The 19344-nt window shown below is 44.3% G+C and overlaps 2 protein-coding genes across 10 annotated transcripts in view; one reads left to right on the top strand and one right to left on the bottom strand.

Moving 5' to 3' along the window:
• MTMR14 (myotubularin related protein 14) overlaps positions 1 to 17805 on the bottom strand; it is a 42551-nt gene extending 24746 nt beyond the window's left edge. For 3 of the 9 annotated variants that reach the window (XM_037000247.2, XM_017677649.3, XM_037000248.2), the window contains exons 1-7: positions 17538 to 17805; positions 15680 to 15828; positions 10610 to 10718; positions 5081 to 5156; positions 4710 to 4770; positions 3119 to 3241; positions 2011 to 2084 (exon numbers count right to left, since the gene is read on the bottom strand). In XM_037000247.2, the coding sequence (XP_036856142.2) occupies positions 2011 to 2084; positions 3119 to 3241; positions 4710 to 4770; positions 5081 to 5156; positions 10610 to 10718; positions 15680 to 15828; positions 17538 to 17693 (748 nt within the window). In that variant the 5' untranslated portion in view covers positions 17694 to 17805. The remainder of the gene's footprint in view (positions 1 to 2010; positions 2085 to 3118; positions 3242 to 4709; positions 4771 to 5080; positions 5157 to 10609; positions 10719 to 15679; positions 15829 to 17537) is intronic. The other 6 variants (XM_017677645.3, XM_037000249.2, XM_017677651.3 and 3 more) reach the window with 2 other exon arrangements.
• A 110-nt stretch (positions 17806 to 17915) lies between these two features.
• Positions 17916 to 19344, top strand: part of LHFPL4 (LHFPL tetraspan subfamily member 4) — an 86559-nt gene continuing 85130 nt past the window's right edge. The window contains exon 1 of the mRNA XM_037000251.2: positions 17916 to 18114. The gene's annotated coding sequence lies outside the window, so the exon portion shown is untranslated. The remainder of the gene's footprint in view (positions 18115 to 19344) is intronic.

Raw genomic sequence — 19344 nt, 5'->3', positions numbered from 1 at the left:
ACTTTTTGTAATGTTACATAGTTGAGATTGTACTATATAATTTTGTATCCTGCTTAGCATCTTAAGCATTTTTCCATATCAAAAGTTTAGCCATCCTTTCTGACTTTCTACTATCATTTATATTTTCATTCTACTATCAAGGGCTATACTATCATTTTCATATTCATTATTCTGACTACTGTACACATTTCCCATGTTTTGCTAGTGTACATGGACATTATGATTAACATCCTTCATCCCCAAGTTAGCTGATTATGGCCTAATAAATAGCTGGGTCAAAGGGTAGTAACATTTTGGGAGTCTTGTAACAAGTTGTCACACTGCAGTAGACGGCATACTGTTTTATTGCTCTGGAGCAGTGGTGTTCAAACTTCCAGCAAAATGCATTTTTTCTAAACCAAGTCCTACTTAGAACCTAAATATACACATAGAAAGCAATGTATGGGTCCTAGACAGTGCATATCCTTCCTGTTCAGCATAGTACCAGTCAGTGGGTCCCCAGAGCATCTCCTGGGAATAGGATCCTGGTCTGAAAACCAGTGTTAGAGCTACCCAACTGCTCCAGACACCCAGATGGGACACTCCTGTCATGATGTGGCTCTGATGCCATGCAGCTCATGGTGGCATCATTATGGTCTGTGACTGCTGCAAGTAGCCTAAGGGAAGAAAGAGGTGCCTTCCTGGGCCTTTCCTCCCAGGCACCCATCATTCGGCCTGGTGTTTATTGGGTGAGTACCTGTGAGGGATGGGTCTGGCACTTTACCCAGAAATAAGCACCATTATCTTCATTTTATGGAAGATGAAACTGATGCTCAGAAGTGTTAAGAGGCTTATTCAAGGACACTCGGTGCTAGGGCTGGGATTCAGGCTCATCCCTACATGGCACCAAATGCTAAGCTGCAGAGAAGAGTGGAGACAACTCCAGTGGAGGTGACCATAACAGTACGAGGCTATCAGGGGTCATCGTTCAAATACTCCCAGCTTACACTGATGAGGATACCCTTTCCCAGCTAGGCATGGATGACCCTGCAATTCTAAGGAGAAGGCCTCCTGGCTATACAGCAACCTGCTGTCACTGGCTTGCCCTTATCTTGGCCATGTGGCTCCAAGATGACGAGACAAGGTCCAACACAGAACTGAAGGCAGATGCTGGTGCTCAGAAGCAGGAGAGAGGATTCAAGAAGAAGTACACTTCCTGCTATCTGTTGACAAAGTCTTGATGTTAGGATTTCTTGGCCTCCACTGCTAAGTAAGCATGTATTGCCAGAACGCTTAAATGTTACCAACTAGGCTGACACAGCTTTAGTATCCAGTGCAGAGAATACCATCCTGACCACATGTGGCACACACATCTGTGGGACAGAGACACATGCAGCTATCTCTATATATACCGAAGTGCTTTGCAACACGGTGAGGTCACCAACCATGTACAACTGGGGACAGAGCAGTTAAATTCTTCTACCAACACAAGAGCCTCACCTGGGGCAATTTCCATAAATAACTTGATCATTGCAAGATAGACATGCAAAGGCTCACATCTAAATGGGCCAACGTAGCATGATTACTTGATAAGGCAGAGTATACTAATAATATCCTTTTACAGTGAAACAGTATACTTTACCTGCAGAAAGCATTTTGATAAATATGATCTCATCTAATCTTCACAACAAAACCCTGAGCTAAGCCTTTCCAAGTTCCAAATGACACCTGAGAAAACATGAGGCTCAGAGAGGTGAAGTAAGTCACTCAAGGTTGTAGTAATGAGTACCTGAGCCAGGACTCAATCCTTGGATCCCTGTGAGGGGAAAGCCCCTTCCAGACAGCATCATAATCTAAGTATGAAAGCCCTCGACTGGGAGACCCAGTGTCCTATTCTGACTGACACAAAGATCCTTCCAGAAAGCTCTGGGGCACATATGTACCGAAGTGTAAAGGCCTATAGAGGGACTTTGAGAGCCTCCAGGCGTAGGAAGCCTGTCACTTGACTAGACCCTTAAAAGAGCTCCCTACCTGGATACGGGATGGACAGGAGAGTGAAGTCGGCATAGCGCTGGGCTTTGTCCACCTTCTCAGAGGAGGTTACACTACAAGACAGGACACAATGTGTTATGGCATCCCAACTCATACACACCATTCCCCAGAGTGTTATAACAACTTAAACTGAATGACTTGCTAAAGAAACTAGTTAAAATTGATTCCCTTCAGCAGTGCTCGCTTTGAACAATTTAGAAATAAAACTTCTCTGTTCCTTACCCTGACTTATCAAGGAAGAGAGGTTATTCTCCATCTAATACTGCAGCCACGACAAGCAGGACCTAAAGTTGCAGAACAACCTTCCAGCTAAGCCCTGCAAATGAAGGCAGCACAGCCTGCTGACCTAGAGGCTGGAGAGAGTCAGGAGCCAGATAACTGAGACAATGTCCAAAAGGAACCCTTTGGGAGACCATCACCTCTCCTGTCTTCTCCCATTAAGGATAAGCCTGAACAGCGTGAACAAACAGCATCTGAAAAGGAAAGACTTAGAGCTATTCTGACAGGTGAAAGGAGGAAGGGATAAGGGAATATTCAGAGAGCTGAGCTGTAACTTCACCTCAGTATGCCTTCTTTTCCAAGACAACCTTACAAGTTTATATTACAAAAAATAATAAAAATTCAGAAAAATTCCTACAAATTCATCAGCTTAACCCTAAATTTTGCCTTATCATATGAAGATTTGGTTCACACATGAAGTAAAAATTGGGCATACCCTGATTTTTTGGTTCCACTTAGAGACTCTAACCTATCTCTAAAAGAGATGGTGCAGACATGAGCCTAGGGAAGAACTTTCAAGGGTATCTAAGAGGAGGAGGCAGCAGATAACAGGCTAGAGACTTGGCTCCCTCAATTGCTACCTGGATGACCTTGAACAAGTTACTCAACCTCTCTGTGCTTCAGTTCCTTGGCTAACCTGCCTTGCAGGGCTGTTTGAAGATACAGTGAGAAGGATGCAGTGAGAAAGCCCTCAGCACCAGGCTAACCATGCAGTGAGCCCTCAGTAGTTGCCATGTAGGATCACTGACCCGACACACCTGTGAATACATCACCTCTGCCCACTGTGGGGCAGGTGCCCTGTACTTACTTCATACCAAATTTCACCTTCTTGTTCTCCACCATCAGATCACAGATGTATTTGACAGACAAGTACCGAAGCAGCTTGATGTCATAACCTCTGACCTTATCAAAAAGATGTGTGTCGGAACTTCTGAAACAAAGAACCAGAGGGAGAAGTTGCATTGTGTGTTGACTCAGGGAAGTTTGGGGGTGGGGATCATATTCAAGCAGTACAGATGTCACTGGCAAGAACTTCTGTTTCCCTTCTCCAAAGATGGAGGAAGAGCCAAGAAAGGACAACTGGTTCCAGTGCGGAGAAGGTGACTTTCTAAGAGATTACCCTGCTCTCTGGGATGCATTTCAAAAATAAGCAATCTGCAGTCAGGAATCAAGAAAGGGTTTTTGTGCATTGCTTGACATTAAGCCACAAGACTCAAGATAATCTTGGCTTTCTAAAAAGCAGCAATGTGGTGGCTGATAAGAGTCTTTGAGCTTCCATTAGAGTTTATCTCCCTCCACCCCCTCCTCTTTCCCCTATTTTTGATTAGCCATATGACTTGTTCATAATGTAACAGATTGGAATTCTTGGGAGATGTACTTTTTAGAGCTATTTTATCAGCTGATTGTGAAATACTAGCAAGTGAATTCCCTCAATAGTAGGCTTATGAGGGAAGGAGAAAGATAAAATTTTCTAATCCCCAGGTTGACTTTTGATCAGTCATACAGATAAAGTGGAATGAGAACATAGTCACTGTGAATTTTTAAATGCCCACTGCTTTGCTGTCCCCAGCAGTCTCCTCACCAACAACAGTGTGTGCTGCGGAAGACAGCCTGGCTGAGGCAAAGGTCGCCTGATGTCGGGGGATGAGCCAAACATTCTTGAACACAAGCCAGAGTCACTACTCTCAGAATGAACAGACAAAACCAGGCACAGTGAGATGGCTTTTCATGCACTAAGCCATCCTTTTGGGCAGCTGACCTTACTAGGGTGCTTGTATGCATTCCACAGATGCTTGACACCAGTTAAAGACTTGGTGCAATGCAAAAGAGCTTTCCAAAATATCCTATAGTGTCATTTTCTGAAAATATTTGGAGGTAGGAAGTGTGAACCAGCCAATTTCTTTCCTATAAAGAGGCCTAAAATACTTCTTTGTATCAGGCCCTATTATGGAATCAGTCACACAGCTGTGGAAATTCCAGTCTCTATGTCTCCCACATGGAGACTGTAGCTCTTGTCCTCTGCCTTGGCACCAGGTATGCTGTGACACCTGGCAGGCAGGCCACCAGCACCCCAGAAACTGTGGGTCTTGAAGACACACACAGATGCCTTGGCCCTCTCTTGGACCTGAGGTACCAGGAACCCCAGGGCTGGGACCATGATGTATAGCCAGGATGGAGACAGTCATCTTAGGTATTCAAAAAAGTCAGTTTTAGTGTGAAGCTATGGGGTGAACTTAACAACCATATTTCAGGAGCATGAACTTGGCAGGAGGAGGAAGGCAGCCAATCCACTCACCTGGACCAATGATGAATATACACCATCCGTATGAAAATGGCCACTACTGGTCAGACACCCTGTCCCCAACACAAGCCCAGACCTGTAACAACTTGTCACTGACCGAAGAGCACAGTCCTCCTCTGTGATGTCCTCTGTATCTGCCCAGGCATCGTCTGCACCCCCTGCCAGAGAAAACTGCCTGTCAACACTGAGGCAGTGGCAAAGGCCTCCACCCTGGGCTTCCCCACCAACCTTCCCCTCCTCACCTGCCCCACATCTCCCCCCAAGTATAGCACTCATGTCTCTTTCAGCACCAGATGCCCCATATGCCCAAAGTCTTCTTCACCCCAAGCATCTCTTCAGGTGATAAAAGGCCCCCAGTTTCCCCCAAGCCTGTTCATACTGTTTACCTACACCACTGTGGCCATGGGTGGCTATTCTCTATGACTGGGGTATTGTTCTTAGTTACAGAGGATGCAGCTCAACATTCACCTGAGAAAATGTAGTTGTAGCCAGTGCGTCCATACAATTCCCCCCATCCAGCCAGTGTGGCTGATCTGCAAATGTGCTGGGAGAGAAACAGAATTTTCAGGGTCAGATTGTTTCCTGAGGTTTTATTTTTCCCAGTATAACTGACATAATATTGTGTACGTTAAAGGTGTACAACATGTTGATTTGATACACTTACATACTGCACAATGACTACCATGATAGCATTAGCTAACACATTTATCATGTCACATAATACCTTTTTTGTGATGGAAAACACTTAAGGTCATTTCTCTTTGTAACTTTCAAGTATATAATACAGAATTATTAACTGTAGTCATCATGCTTTATATCAGATCCTCAGAACTTTTTCATTTTAAAATTGGAAGCTTGTACCCTTTGACCAACAGTCAGAAGGTTTTCTGAAGTTTGCGGTTAAAGAAACACCTGGGACTCCTCTGATTCTTTCAGGCCAGCAAAATGGGTCTAGGAACACTCCCCAAAGTTTTATCATCATCAAGGCCACATTACTCAGTCTGAAGTGTGCCTATAATTTAATCTACTGCCTCTGTCAAGGAGGTATCCCTTCCTAAGTGAGTGGCACCAGAGTGTTGCTAACAGTAATGGACAGATGAGTGGTTGTCACGTGTATACTTGTGCAAGCTCTGGTGGTTGCTGCATGAGTGTATATGCTGGGCATGCTACGTTTTCCTCTCACTCAATTTTCACGGGGTCCATGAGGGAGATATGGCATGTGGCAAGCACTGTTGCCACTCCACAGATGAAGAGAAGAAAGGCAGACTCAGGGAGGTGAAGTGGTGCATCAGTCATACAATGAGGGATAAGCTGGGATTTTATCTAGATCCATCTATCTCCAAAGCCTGTGTGCTTATTGTTATTTGGAACCGTTTAGCACAGGGACTAACAACTTTTAAGGCAGAAAGATCAATTAAGGGAGATGTAATTTCTTTAAAAAAAAAAAAAAAAGCCCCCAAACATATCTTCTCTCTCTTCCATACCAAGGAAATGTAGCAGCTGTAATTGTGCTTACATGTTCTTTTATTCTTTTCCTCATCACTCAAGGATCATTTTGAGAACTAGGATTCTAGAAACCAGGAAACTAACATGAACGTCAATATCTAATTTTAAGGATGCATCTTTAATTAAATTTTTCGATGAGACCCAGTAGGACTGGAGGATTGGGGGGACACAGGTGGTAATGGGGAAGCATACTATCCCAGAGTTTAGCTAAAGGCTGGAGGTGGCAGTGAGGGTGTTAGGGAGATTACACTAGAGAGGGGGAAGCTACAAGGTGACAGAGGGGGTAAAATTCATTTCTGAATGGGTTACCCAGCCTGGTAAAGAAAAGTGGGTCCCTGGAAGATGACAGAATAGTTCCTGAAGGCTTTTCCTTCTCTACTGATAAGATAATGGGAAATAAACTGTTTTGCTGCTATAGGAAAGTGGTGTGGCTGGGAACCATCAGGTCATTTCTGGCTCTCCGAGACAGTGGCAGCCTGAGGAAATGGGCAGGTAATAGAAAAACCACCTGGATACAACCTAGGGCAGAGTGGGGTGCTTTTTCAGTGCTAGGGGCAAGAATGGATTGTGGAAACATTGTCATGGAAACCTAGGAAGAAAGTCTTGGCCTCAGATTCCTGCTGCCCTAAGCATGATATACTTTGGTGGGGGCTACTTAACTTTTTCTGGGTCCAAAAGCATTTTGAAAATATGATGAAAATGATAAACTGTCTCCAGAAAAAAATTTTCCACACCATAGTTTACCTACATTTCCAGGGATTCCTGAACTCTTTCAAGTTCATGGACCATTCTCCAGCATCTGTTAAAAGCCCCTGCTCTAAACACAAGCTCAGTAATCAGGAACAGTGAAGTAGAGAGCTAAAGCAGAGAAGTGTCAACTCCCAGGCTGAGGACCCTCAAGACTCTTAATGATAACAGGGAAGTCTGATTCCTAAGAGCAAGACAGTAGGGTGTGTGTGACTTGAGTTCGACTGGCCATGTGTTATCATGCCTACCTTCCCCCATCTAAGCTAAGGGGACCCAATTTCAGTTTTTTTGCATTTCTTCTATTAAATATTTTCAGAGCTGTTACACATCTGCTCTTTGGCTTTGAGCCCATTTCTTGAATTCTTTTCAAGGTTCATGCTCCCATGTCCCTTCAATCTGTCTTTGTTTTTTTGGTAATTGAGGCAGCAAGACCTGGGCCCAGAGGACTTGTCAGATTGAGAAAAGGGGGGGAGTTGGCCAACTCCTGAAATGGGGCAAGAACCTCTACAGAAAGGTCCCCAGCCAGCACATGGGGGAAGCTGTACCACATTGCAGTCTAACACCGGACCCCTGCTTGCTAGCCTCATGGCTCCAAGTCATAACCCATCACTTCTGCACTAGCTGTTCCCTGCAAAAACAGCAATGTATTCTGAATGCCCTCCATTTATTTAATTAGGAGTGGCCTCTAATTCTGCATGAGGAATATCACTCTGTAGGATTTGCTCGTCTAGTAATCAACTCTGGCACGAAGAATATAAGTGGCTGATCTCTGGTCCCCATCTCATAAGGGAGGAAACAGAGAGAAAAATGACTTGTCCCAACTTTGATGTCTAAGAGCTAGATACAAGTGTTGGGAGAAAAGATGGCATGAAAAGACATCTTACCCTAAATGCGTGAACTGAGTTTAAAAAAAAAAAATTAATAATGTATCTCATTTAATCCAATATATCCAAAATACTACATCAACATATAATCCCTTTAAAATTATTAACATTTTAAGTTTTCTGTACTAAATGGTCAAAATCTCCTATGTACACTTACAGCACATCTCAACCAAGATGCTTTATTTTCAGCATTTAAAGGGAAAAAGTAGTTCTGTCCCCAAATCACATTGTGTTCAACCAAAATAATCCTACATTGCCTCAGCTTTAAAATGTAAAACTGAGATGAAATAAACGTAAGCCTTTAATTCCTCAGTTGCACTAGCCAGACTGAACTGGGTTTAGTGCTGAGGGAAGCAGGCAGTAAACACTTCTTAACATACCTCCCTACCCCAACCTGGCAGATGCAGGTGCCTCTGAAGGTGTGGTGGAGCTTATTAAAACACTGCTAGCACCACTAGTTACCAAGGGTCTGCTGTGTGCCAAAGATCTGAGGATGAGACCCCCATTTCACAACAGAAGACATTCTTCCCAATCTCCCTCTCAATTGCTTGTTCACATGCCTGTCTTCCCCACTCACTTGCTCCACAAGGACGGGGACTGTCTTATTCATCTCTGTGCCCCTAGAAACTAGCACACGGACCACTATCGCTTCTTCCTGCTGAACTTGCACTCACAAGTGGGGAGGGCACTCTGCTAAGGGTAGGAAAACAGAAGTAAGACAAGGCCTCTGCCCTCAGAGGGATTACAGCAGAGAGGAAATGACAGACATTCAAACACACAATTAGAATAAAGCATATATAAGGGGATATTAAGTAAGTGAACACTGACTGAGTCAGGGGAAGCTAAAGGGTATGAAATGATACCACACTGCCTGGACAAGAAGATGCAAAATAGAAGAAATCAAAATTAATGACCTCCTCAGAATAATCCCTCCAATTCACTGGCCTCCCTCTGAAGTCAGTTGGCTTAGGGCTCTTTTCCCACAGACCTGCATAGTGTGTAACTGCTAACAATCTGCCATTCAGCAATCCCACTAGACTGAGCTGTTCAGTGTGGCATTTCCAAAATGCATTTAGGAAAAGTTCCCTACTTATGGTCTGTGGACAAATGAGTGAGAAACACCAGATTTGACAAAGCCACACAGGTGTCTACTACAGAGCTTCTCAAAGCCTCTACTGTATCAGTGTACACACACCAATGTACTTTTATGAATCTGGAGCTTGGGGGTTAGGCCAAATCTAGTATGAAGTAATTTTCATTCTTGTTTGACAGGGAGTGCTTTCCACAAGCATATCCTTAAATTACTTTTCTATGGAATACACTTTGCAAACACTGGTGTATTTCATACATAATTTCTAGTGACAAGCGCTAGGCTTCATACAGCAGTGGTCTTTACTGGAGTTCTGGTAACTTCTAAGAAAGCAAAATCTTTCCAAAGGGGAAGAGGGAACAAAAAGTTTTAGGATGATCAATTTCTGGGACTTAACTTCCATACATACTTTTTCCCTAAAATCAACTTGCCCAAAAAAGCCTTCAGTCAAGGCTCCTTTCCTACCTCCCCTTTTGTATATGCCCTTCTCCCATTTTACAAAAGAAAGGCACAAAGGGACCAAATAAGCCTCACGTGTCTCTTCCCATGGCCTTGGCCCTCCACCACTCATTTTAGGTAATTGCAGCTGGAGTCCATAAGCCACTGGGACCACCATGCTTGTGCTCAGATATCTGGCTAAATGAATAAACAGACTGCATCTTTGGCTTCCCTCCCCTCCTCCAGGCTCGCTCTCTTTCAGTTCACCCCTCCTGGACTAAGCTTCCTCAATGCACTACTTTCATCCTGTTTTCCTGTTCCAGTGCTCTTCTGGTAAATGCAAATACTTGGTGGGTATGTGGCTTCCAGCATTCAATTCCTTCCATCATTTATGCACACACATGCACCTTCCTCTCTGGTCAAGGAGGTCTCTTGACCTCTCTCCTTCCTGCCTCCATGCCTTCTGCCACGTTGCATCACTTACTTAGAATACCCTCCCACCCACTTCTGCTTGTCCTATGATGCTCTCCAGGCAAGTCCTGCTCACTTAATAAGGCCATCTGTCTGTCAGTCCACACTGCTGCCCCTTACAAGTTCCTCTTACACCATACTTTGTGACCCTAAATTACAGTGTGGTAGCCTGAGGGAGTTTGGGGGATATGTTCAAATCCCAGCTCTCTAGCTGTGGAAAGTAAACTTGGAGAAGTTATTTAAACACTTTGAGCCTTTGTTTCATCTCCAAAATGGGAACATCAATTACACCAGAGGATAAAAGAAAGATAAGTGAAATGAGACCACACTGGGGAGGCAAATTAACAGTAGTCATTGGAATGTAAGCTCCATGAGGGAAAGGATTTTTGTCTGTTTTACATGGCAGTGTAACCTAAGACATGAACCAGTGTCTAGGACATAATACACATTCAATAAATACTTGGTGAGTTATGTGATTCAAAGAATGAACAAACAACAATGTATTAACTCGCTTGATCTAATCTACTCCATAAACCTTTGATGTAGGCATGATTATTATTCCCATCTCACAGAGGAAGAAATTGAGGCCTGTACAGCCAGGGAATAACACCCAGTATCTGAACCGAGGCAGTCCGGCTACAAAACACTGAGTGAGGTACTCTGGTGTGACTATCCCTTTCCTAGCTAGACTCACCCTTGAAGGTGGTACCAGAACTTGTCTGCTGTCTGACCAGCTTCCTACAGCACCCAGCCCAACACTCAGTTGGCAAATGTCAAGAACAAGATGACTTTACACTTTACTTTAAGCCAGTTACCCCAGAAGAGGACCTCAGGGAGTATAGGGCTATGGCATGGTCTTACCTTGCCCTTAAACAGGATCACTGGACAGACAAACCGTCCTCTGCATCTGGCCATCTTGCTGCGGTTGACGAGGTCTTGCAACTTGCTCACTTGCACGGTGCTCTGAAACCTAAGGCATGGGCGGGAGAGGTAGATCAGGCTGGCTTCTTAAGTAGGCATTTTGAGTGTGTGTACATGTGTTCACACAGACTCCATGCAAGGTTTATATAGATGTATGTGAATACTCATTTAAATTTAATAAATGCTCTAGTTCCTAAATTCTAGATCATGGATATATTAAGTTTCTCAGCAGAAGGAAAAAGTGTTATATTATAGGTATTAAAATTTAAGTCATCCTGATTTCAGAACCTTTAAGATAAAAAAAAGGTAAACTACTCTGAAGACATGGTATACAAAATACAAAAATATACATAGCAAGCTGAAAGTTGATTATGTCTAGGGTGTTCAGGTTTTTACTCCCGCAGGTAGACATGAGGTGCCCTGGGGACACTCTGGAAATCTTAGGGCCATTTTTGCAATGAGGGCAGGATAAGAAGGTGGTTCACGTTCCATATGGCTATTAGCCTCTGATACCTCAACATTCCAACTATCTTTAACAGACCAAATAGCCAACAGAGCAGAGAATGCTGGAGCAAAGAAGGTGAAAGAGAAGCTTTTTGTGGCATTGAAGCATAGTAGTTAAAGCACCAGGTTTGGCAAGGGAGCTTCTAGAACATGAAAGAGGTTTAGTAATAAGTTCCAACAAGTCACAACCATATCAGATTGTATCAAATCAGTAGACCCCTAAAATAAGGGGTCTACTTTCAGAGATTCACTTGCCGATCCTTAGCAAAAGGCTCCAAAATCAGCCAGTCAGGTTTTTGGTTGCAAGAGGAATAAAAGGTAGGAAAGTTAAAAAGTTCTGGGGTTACTCTACTATGCAGAGTAACAAAGCAGAAGGGAGAGAAAACACTCATATTCCTTCCTTATAAGGGCTGAGCTTCCAGATCAAGTTCTAGCGGGCATATAATTCCTTCTGCATCCCAATCGTTCCAGGGATCCCTGTTATTACATGGCACATGCACACAAATAATCATTTCAGAATAAGTTTAGCAACTCCCACATATATGTGGTACCTTTTTAAGCATATCTGGATGCTGTTGGCACTAATAAGAATACAAAGTCTTCTAAAAACACCGTTGATTTCTTAGCAGCATTCACCGATATATTCTCAAGCTACAGTTACTAAACTAAAAATATAACCAAGTGGGGATCTGAAACTGAAGTTAGAAAGGGAGCTTTAAATAAAAATCTGGGGCAACAGTCTGATGATCTTGGAAAGAAAACAAGAGGGTAAAGGAAGAGGACTTAGAGTTTCCATGGTGTATTTTTCTGTAAGGTCTGATTTAAGATGTTATTTTTGAAATGAATATTTTTTTCTTTTTTATAGGAAGAAAGGGAGAATGGCAAACTTGAAGGTTAACACCTCTTCAAGGTGCCTATGGGTTGGCACAGGCCAACCAGCCAGACCCTAGAAAACAAGGGTTCACTGAAAGAGGGGTTCTGCCTCTATCCCCTCACTCAGTTTCTCTATGAAATAAAAGGCATCTCAGTAAAAAACAATCCCGTACTTAAACCCAGACACCTTGAGAATATAAAACAGCACATACAATACTGCTCACAGTTGTCTTCCTCCCACCTTTGGTGAACCCATGCCTTTTAACAGATCTGGTCAGCACCACCTGGTATTAAATGACTTACTCAGCTCACACCAGCTCCCTCTGAGCTCTGAAAGCTTTAAAACCGCATTGGATTCTTGCAGGTTGTCTTTCCATTCCAGTCAGCAAACTATCCACCAAACCAAGGCAGAGAATATGCCAGTATTTCCCTCTTAGGGGCTCTGGGAAGTTTTTAACGTAGAGGCATGCACATGTTCCCTTGTTAGGCTAGCTGGTGGTTTATTTTCCTGATTCCCCCCCCTCAAAGAAGCAATTTAGTTTCTGTTCTCAGTAGTTCCTGTTTGTATTTTTATTACTCCTTGGCCTTAGGATCTTTTTCTTACAGTGCTAAGCACTGCACCACATCTGGCACATGATATTCACATTTGCATGAATAAATGTAGGCTTGCATATTTATATTTCTCTAGTGGGCCTGAGCCCTTAACTTGAATCTGATGCTATCTGCAAGTAGAGAGTGTCAGAACAGAGTTGAATTGAAGGACACCCAGATGGTGTCCAAAAATTGGGGGTGCGGGGGGCACTACCACAACATACACACATTATAAGTGCATGCAGAACTTTAACCCCTATCTCAGAAAGCCTCGCTTGTACTTCCCCTAATTCTGACTCTTGTTAACACTGTCTTTACTTATTAGTGGTGTATCTCACTACACCCAACCGTAGAGCCTTCATCTACCTGGTAGGGCTTCCAACTGGATCCCAGGAATCTGCCACATGGCAGTACTCAATGAACAATTGTCAACAAACACATCTTGGCTGTTGAGAGATCCCCATCCAGGTTTCTATTTCCAGATGGTGGGCTAAACTGGGGAGGTGAATTAACAGGACCAAACCACTTCTTGAATGCAGTTCTACCTGTGTAACTCAGTCTAATTAATGTCGTATCAACACCAAAGCCAGGTATGTAAAAGGAGCAATAAGTTCTTTCCACCTAAACAGGCATGTACTCCCTTCTCCTCTACAAACAGGCATCACCAACTCAGGATTACTTCAAGGCCTTGCAAGGGGTGAGAAGTAAAAATGAACTCCCATAACTCCTCTAGGACTAGGGATATACTTCAGTAGCCCTGGCCTTGAAGTGGAAGAACCATGGTGGTGACAGAAAAAAAAGGCAGACAGATGGACAAAGCAGAGTAAGGGAGACCTGGCTTTTAATCACCTTCTGCTTACTACCTCTGTGATCTTGAGCAAAGGTAAGTTACCTCTCTGGGTTGCAACTTCCTCTTCTGTACAATGGGGGTGATATGACCTTCTCCACTGGGTGGCTGTGGGACTTGAGTGAGCTAGTGTATGAAACTCTAACACCTGCCAAACAGTGGCACTCAACAAATGTTAGTTTCCTTCTCTTTTAAGGGCTAGACTAAATTAGTACTGAACTTGTTTCCTTTCAGAAAAAGCTTCTGCGAGGCAACCAAAACCAAGTTCCTTAATGTACTGCTACTACAGCCTGATTTGGCTTCTGGGAGCCTACTAGAAAATGAAGCTCAGGCCCCACTCCAGATAGACTGAGTCAGAATCTGCATTGTAACTAGAGCCCTAAGTGATTCACTCATTAAGTCAAGTTGGAGAGGAACCACCTTGACTATAGCTGGGCTGACTATCAGAATGCCATCAGGGAACTGAGCTAAAACCACCAGCCAGCACTGAAGAGGGTGGAAAGGAGGGCAAGGCCAAGGGAAAAGAGCTCTTTTTCAGAAACTTCAGCTTAAAGACTTTGTAGAAGGTGAATTCACCAAACTCTGGAAGAAGTCAGAAAGAAACAGAAACTGTAAATAACAGGGCCATACAAAGCCCAATTCTTTAGGCTCGGGATCCCTTAAGTTCTGTTGTTCTACAGCTGAGGAATGTTGCAATTTCTATGATCTACATACATTTTGTTTTTCTAATACATTCATATCAGGGAAGCTCACCACAACCTTGAGACTGCACACTTAGACATCCCATTTTACAGATGAGGCAACTAAGACTTAGTCCTTAAACTCCTCTGAGCTGGTCATTCTTCTGCCCAAAAGCCTTCTCTGGCTCCCAGAGGCCACGGAAGCAGCTCTCAGGCTATAGCACATGTAAGATTCATTTAGGGAGTTTTCTGAGAGTGAAGATTCTGGAAATTGTGATTCAGGGGCCCTAGAATCAGTGATTTTAATGAGTGCTCAGGGAATATTAGTACAATAAAACCACTAACACCTATAAGTCCACACTCAAGACCCTACACAAATCAGTCCCTAACAACACTTTAGGGTAACTCTGACTCATCTTTCCAATACCCCCTGAAAAGGAGCTCTACAAGGGATCTTCAACACAGACACACTAGGCAGAATTAACTGTTATCCCCAGTCTGCCAATGGCAGTGCTCCTCAAACTATAATGTGCACATAAATCACTGGGGCATCTTGTTATGCTGTGCTTTTGATTCAGTGGCTCTGGAACCCAAGTCAGAGTCTCTGGCCAGTTCCTGGATGCTCCAAAGGGCATGCTTTGAATAGTGGGGGGCCTGCTGCACTTAGCAGCATGTCTCTCCTCTAGGACTCATAAAATTGTACACATGGGACCAAGCTTTCACAAATATTGTTAACAACAGCTCCTGGAATTCCCTTAAAATCAGCAGCAAGCAAGGGAACTAGGGGAACAAACTTTGAGATCAACATAAAACCTTTCTTGGAGCCTCAGTGCTGTGTTATTTATTAGTGCCAAACAACATTTACTACTTATGGGCTGCATCCCATGTCAAGTGCTTTAGGTCTACTCTGGTATGAACTGTTACCACCCAGAAAGCACTCAGGCTATGGTAGGCCCTCCATAAATGGTAGCTCTTATTTTTAATTCTAAGAACACATCAGGCTCATAATAGCCCCATTTATCATCAAGGATTGCACTAGTCACTTTTCTACATAGAAGTAGAGACTTAATGATGAGCAAACTAAGAGACAAAGAGGTTAAATAACTTGTCCAAGTCAGTTACACACCTAGCAAGTGGGGCAGCCAGCATGTAAACTCAAGCACTCTGACTTCAGAACTCAAGCTCTTAGGCATGTCAATATAGCATACCTCTCACCCATACCTCTTAAAAAAGGACACTGAGGTTCTGAGAGGTGAGGTGTGTGGTCAGCCATCTTGGAATAATGAACCCTAAGGGGGGAGTGAAATAGAAATACAGGGCTGTGACTCCCAACCCCTCATTCTGTATCACATTACCTTGCAATCTTAGTTATTAAACCCTGAAATAAACAAAGATGCCAATATGGCTTAACATCTAGGGAAAGTGAGTCTGCGCCGCCCAGCTGCAAGCTTCCTGACCCTGGGATGAGCTGTCAAGACCTCCTAGACAGGCACACTCTGGTCACATCATGCTTACGTGTCTTTCTCCTTCTCAGCACTTTCATACTCCAGGAACACGATGTGCTGTGGGTAGTGGCCGCAGATATCCCCGTTCACATTTTGGATCACACTGTAACAGTAGTCTCGGCCAAACAGCTCCAGACATCTCTTCTCAATGCGTTCAACCTGCACAGTAGAGGAGGCCTAAGCATAATGATTCTGGGGTTCTAAGTGTGAGAATTAGGCGGTTCATGACCTGGAGATGTCACAAGCAATGACATGTGCCTCTGATAATCATTGAATGCCAGGAAGAGACATGTTGCTGGGTCACAGGGCCTCAACAAACAGTTCAGTTCATTAATCCTCAGGTACACTTTGGGTGGGACCCTGTACCCCTTAAAGTTGCAGTGAAATTGTGTCTGTTAAACATCTGAAAGAGGATTACAGCTTTCATTAGATTCTCAAAGGGGTCCACAATCCATAAAATATGTAGAACTCTTGCTTTAGTTACTGTAACTGGAACTAATCCATTGTCTTCTCGTGGCTCCAGGTTCTTCCCCATTCTCCAGCCACAGATCAGTACCTAGAAGCTCTACTTAATGAGTAAAAGCCGCAGATAAAGCTGTCTCCTTAAAACACCACTTACTTACCAAATGCAAGGATTTGTTCACAGTTTAAGGAAAGGCCCACTAGAAAAAAAAGCATTAACACCTATAACTTCTCAAGAAGTCTGCAAGAGATGAGGAGGCTCAGAGAGGCTTTAAGGCCAGCTGCAGTGAAAGTCAGGTGTAACTTAGAATAGCCCTAATCTTCAGGGGTATGTAAGATTGAAAAAGGGCCCAGCAAAACCATTGCCTCTCCACAGGAATCCTCAAATTTTAAGGTGCATGAGTATCATTAAGAAGTCTGTTAAAAAACAGAGATTTCATGTTCCCACCCTCCAAAACATGACTCCGTTGGACTGGGTGGGACCAAGGAATCTTTCTTTTTAACAAGTACCTCAGATGATGCTGAAACAGATGGTCCTCAGGCTAAGCTATGAAAAATACTTGGTGGTTTGGAGAGTAGGGAAGTACCACCCAATACTGAAGTCTTCCCTGGGTTACTACAGAGACTAGCAGATGCTAACTGCAGTTTGTCCTAGCACAGGTAACCTCTGGAGCCAAACCAGAGTTTCGTGGCCCATGATGGAACAGAATCCCACTGGAAAACCTGATGCTAAATCTGCCAAAACCACGTGGGGGAATAAAAGATGCCAGGGTCAGCAAGATTCCCATCAGAATGCCAGACAGTGTCTAGGATGGGAATGGTCTGATCACAATAGAAGACTTCCAGGTCTGGCAATAAGGAGACTAAGGGAATCCCAAGGGTAGAAAAATGAGGAACTGAGACCTGCTTTTAAAGGAACAGTGTGCGGGCTATCTTCCTGTTCTACAGGGGAAGAAAAGGGATGAGCCTAGGTCTAAAATCATACTGAAACTGTACAAGAAAGAACACCCTCCGTTCATCTCCCGGCTCCGTTCCAGTACTCCAGACTCTTCGTGCTGACCTGTGATGTGGAGGAACCCTCTAGACTTTGTTTTCTTAGACTTGGGGGCGTTTGTCCGCACACCTGATGCAGGGGAATATCATCCTCATCTATTCCTCTCTAATTTCTGAACATGGCCCCTCAGCTCTGATCCTTGACTTCTAAACCCTTTGCCTCAAACGTAAAGGCCATCCTTCCTTGGCTCATTCTGACCCCAGTTCCTCTCTTTTGGGTTTTAAACCTGACCCTTACTCCCCGGAGCCAGACCCTGGGAATTTCGCTCTCTCCCTTTCCTCTGACCCCTGACAGCCTTTCTCCGTAGCTTCTCGAGCAATGAACCTTCTTCTGCCCATAGGCCCGGACTCACCTTAGAGCCGCCCGTCCCGCCGCAGTCCTTGGCCCGGTACTGAGTCCGGGAAAACTCCTCCAGCAGCTCCCCGAGCCCCGGCTCCTGCGGAGGCGGGCTGTTCGAAGAAGCCGTGGGCCCTGCCGACGCGGCGGCGGCGGCCCGAGCGCCGGCCATGACCCACCCCCGCGTCCCCTTAGCACACCCCAGCCTGGCCCATGGTACCAGGAGCCCTGACTCCGAGCCCGGAACCTTCTGAACACCCTCAGCCACCGCCTTCTCCTTTCACTTCCGGCCCCGCCCCACCTTGCCGGATGTTTTCTTCGGTCCCGGCCAATCGGAGTTTGGACTCGCGCCCTGCCCCCTGATTACCGGCTCAAGCGGAGCGGTCCAAGTGGCCTCGGGAGAGGGAGCCGCGGGCACTTGCAGATAACTTGTGCTCCGCCCCAGGGGTTTCCCTTGGGGAAGTCGGGCTATACCACTGAGGATACAGGGGCCCCGGCAGTGAGGCCTCTGGGAGGAAGGAATCTTGGGAAAGAACCAGAGAAGAGTGGGATAAACCATTACAGAGAGGGGAGGAGGGAACCCTTGTAGGCAGGTAAGTAGTGTTGGCAACCATAGTAGCAATGGTAAGACAGCATTTTGTAAGGCGCTTTGCTTGCACTGTTCCTCACAATGTTCCTGTGATTATAGTGTTCCTGTAGTCAACCCATTTTATGGAAGTAGAAACCGGGAGTCGTGACTGGCTTGAAATTCTGTGATTCTCTTAATGGAATATTCCAAACATTCAGAAGTGGAGGAAACAGTGTGATGAACCCTCATGTATCTCTTATCCATTTTCAACAATAATCAGCATAGACACATCTATCTTGTTTAATCAGTCTTTCCACATCCACTAAGAATATCCTTCTCAGGCCTCTGCCAGTTTTCTCAGGATCCCATTGTAGACTCCAGAGCAAGTGGGGTTTAGAGTAGTCCCAGTAGCTGCCAGAATTTGGCAAGGATTCCATTAATACTAATTTTAGTTTCTCCTTGGCTTTTTAAGGGAATAAATGGTAGTAGTTCACCAGAGAATCCCTCAGAGTCACATCAATCCTGGGAGACGTTCATTTGGGGGTCTCTTTCGAGGGTAGATATGGGGGGGAGTCAAGTTGGTGTGTAAAGATTCGACAAAACCTTCAAAGACGATCTATTTTCCCCACGTCCTGGTTGACTGCCAATGAGACGCTTCATGCTGGGCCGGTGTTTTGATGATGGACCTCTCAGATGGACACCTAAGAGAGTGCAATGGGGGAGGCTAGTTGTTTAGGTTTCTGGCCTTGGAACTGTTTCAGCTGGGCCACTAACAGCAGTTTTGTTGATGGTGTTCTAGTCTCTTCAGAGCGGAAAGACAATCAGGTAGAGGATTAGTGGACTGTGAGTACTCAGGTGAAGGAGGATAGAGGAGCAGTAGGAGTCCAAGCGTCTTAGAGTCTTTTGTTTTAAGGTACCTCTTGTGCGTTTAAATTTTTTCTGCTCCTTTGCAGTGAATCTTTCAATAAGACTGTTTCAGAATCTTAAAGTCTTTTGAAGGCATCTGCATACCAATTAAATCTCATACTAGTTGTTGATTTGGGAATCATTACTTTGAAGTATACTTCTTAAACAATCTTGTCTAATTAGAACATACCCCATAAGGGCCATTATTATTCTAGGCTGTCTTGGTAAGATCTTTCCATTTTTGTAGCTATCTCCAACTTCCAGGACCATAATTCTTAGACATAAAATAAGCTAGTTGTGCTGGAAGGAGGTGTGCTCAATTCTTTGAAACTTGAAGATCCCGTATCTT

The sequence above is a fragment of the Manis javanica genome, chromosome 3 (assembly GCF_040802235.1).
Source record: "Manis javanica isolate MJ-LG chromosome 3, MJ_LKY, whole genome shotgun sequence".
In the NCBI taxonomy this organism is placed as follows: Eukaryota; Metazoa; Chordata; class Mammalia; order Pholidota; family Manidae; genus Manis; species Manis javanica.
This window is presented reverse-complemented; position numbering and strand designations above follow the sequence as displayed.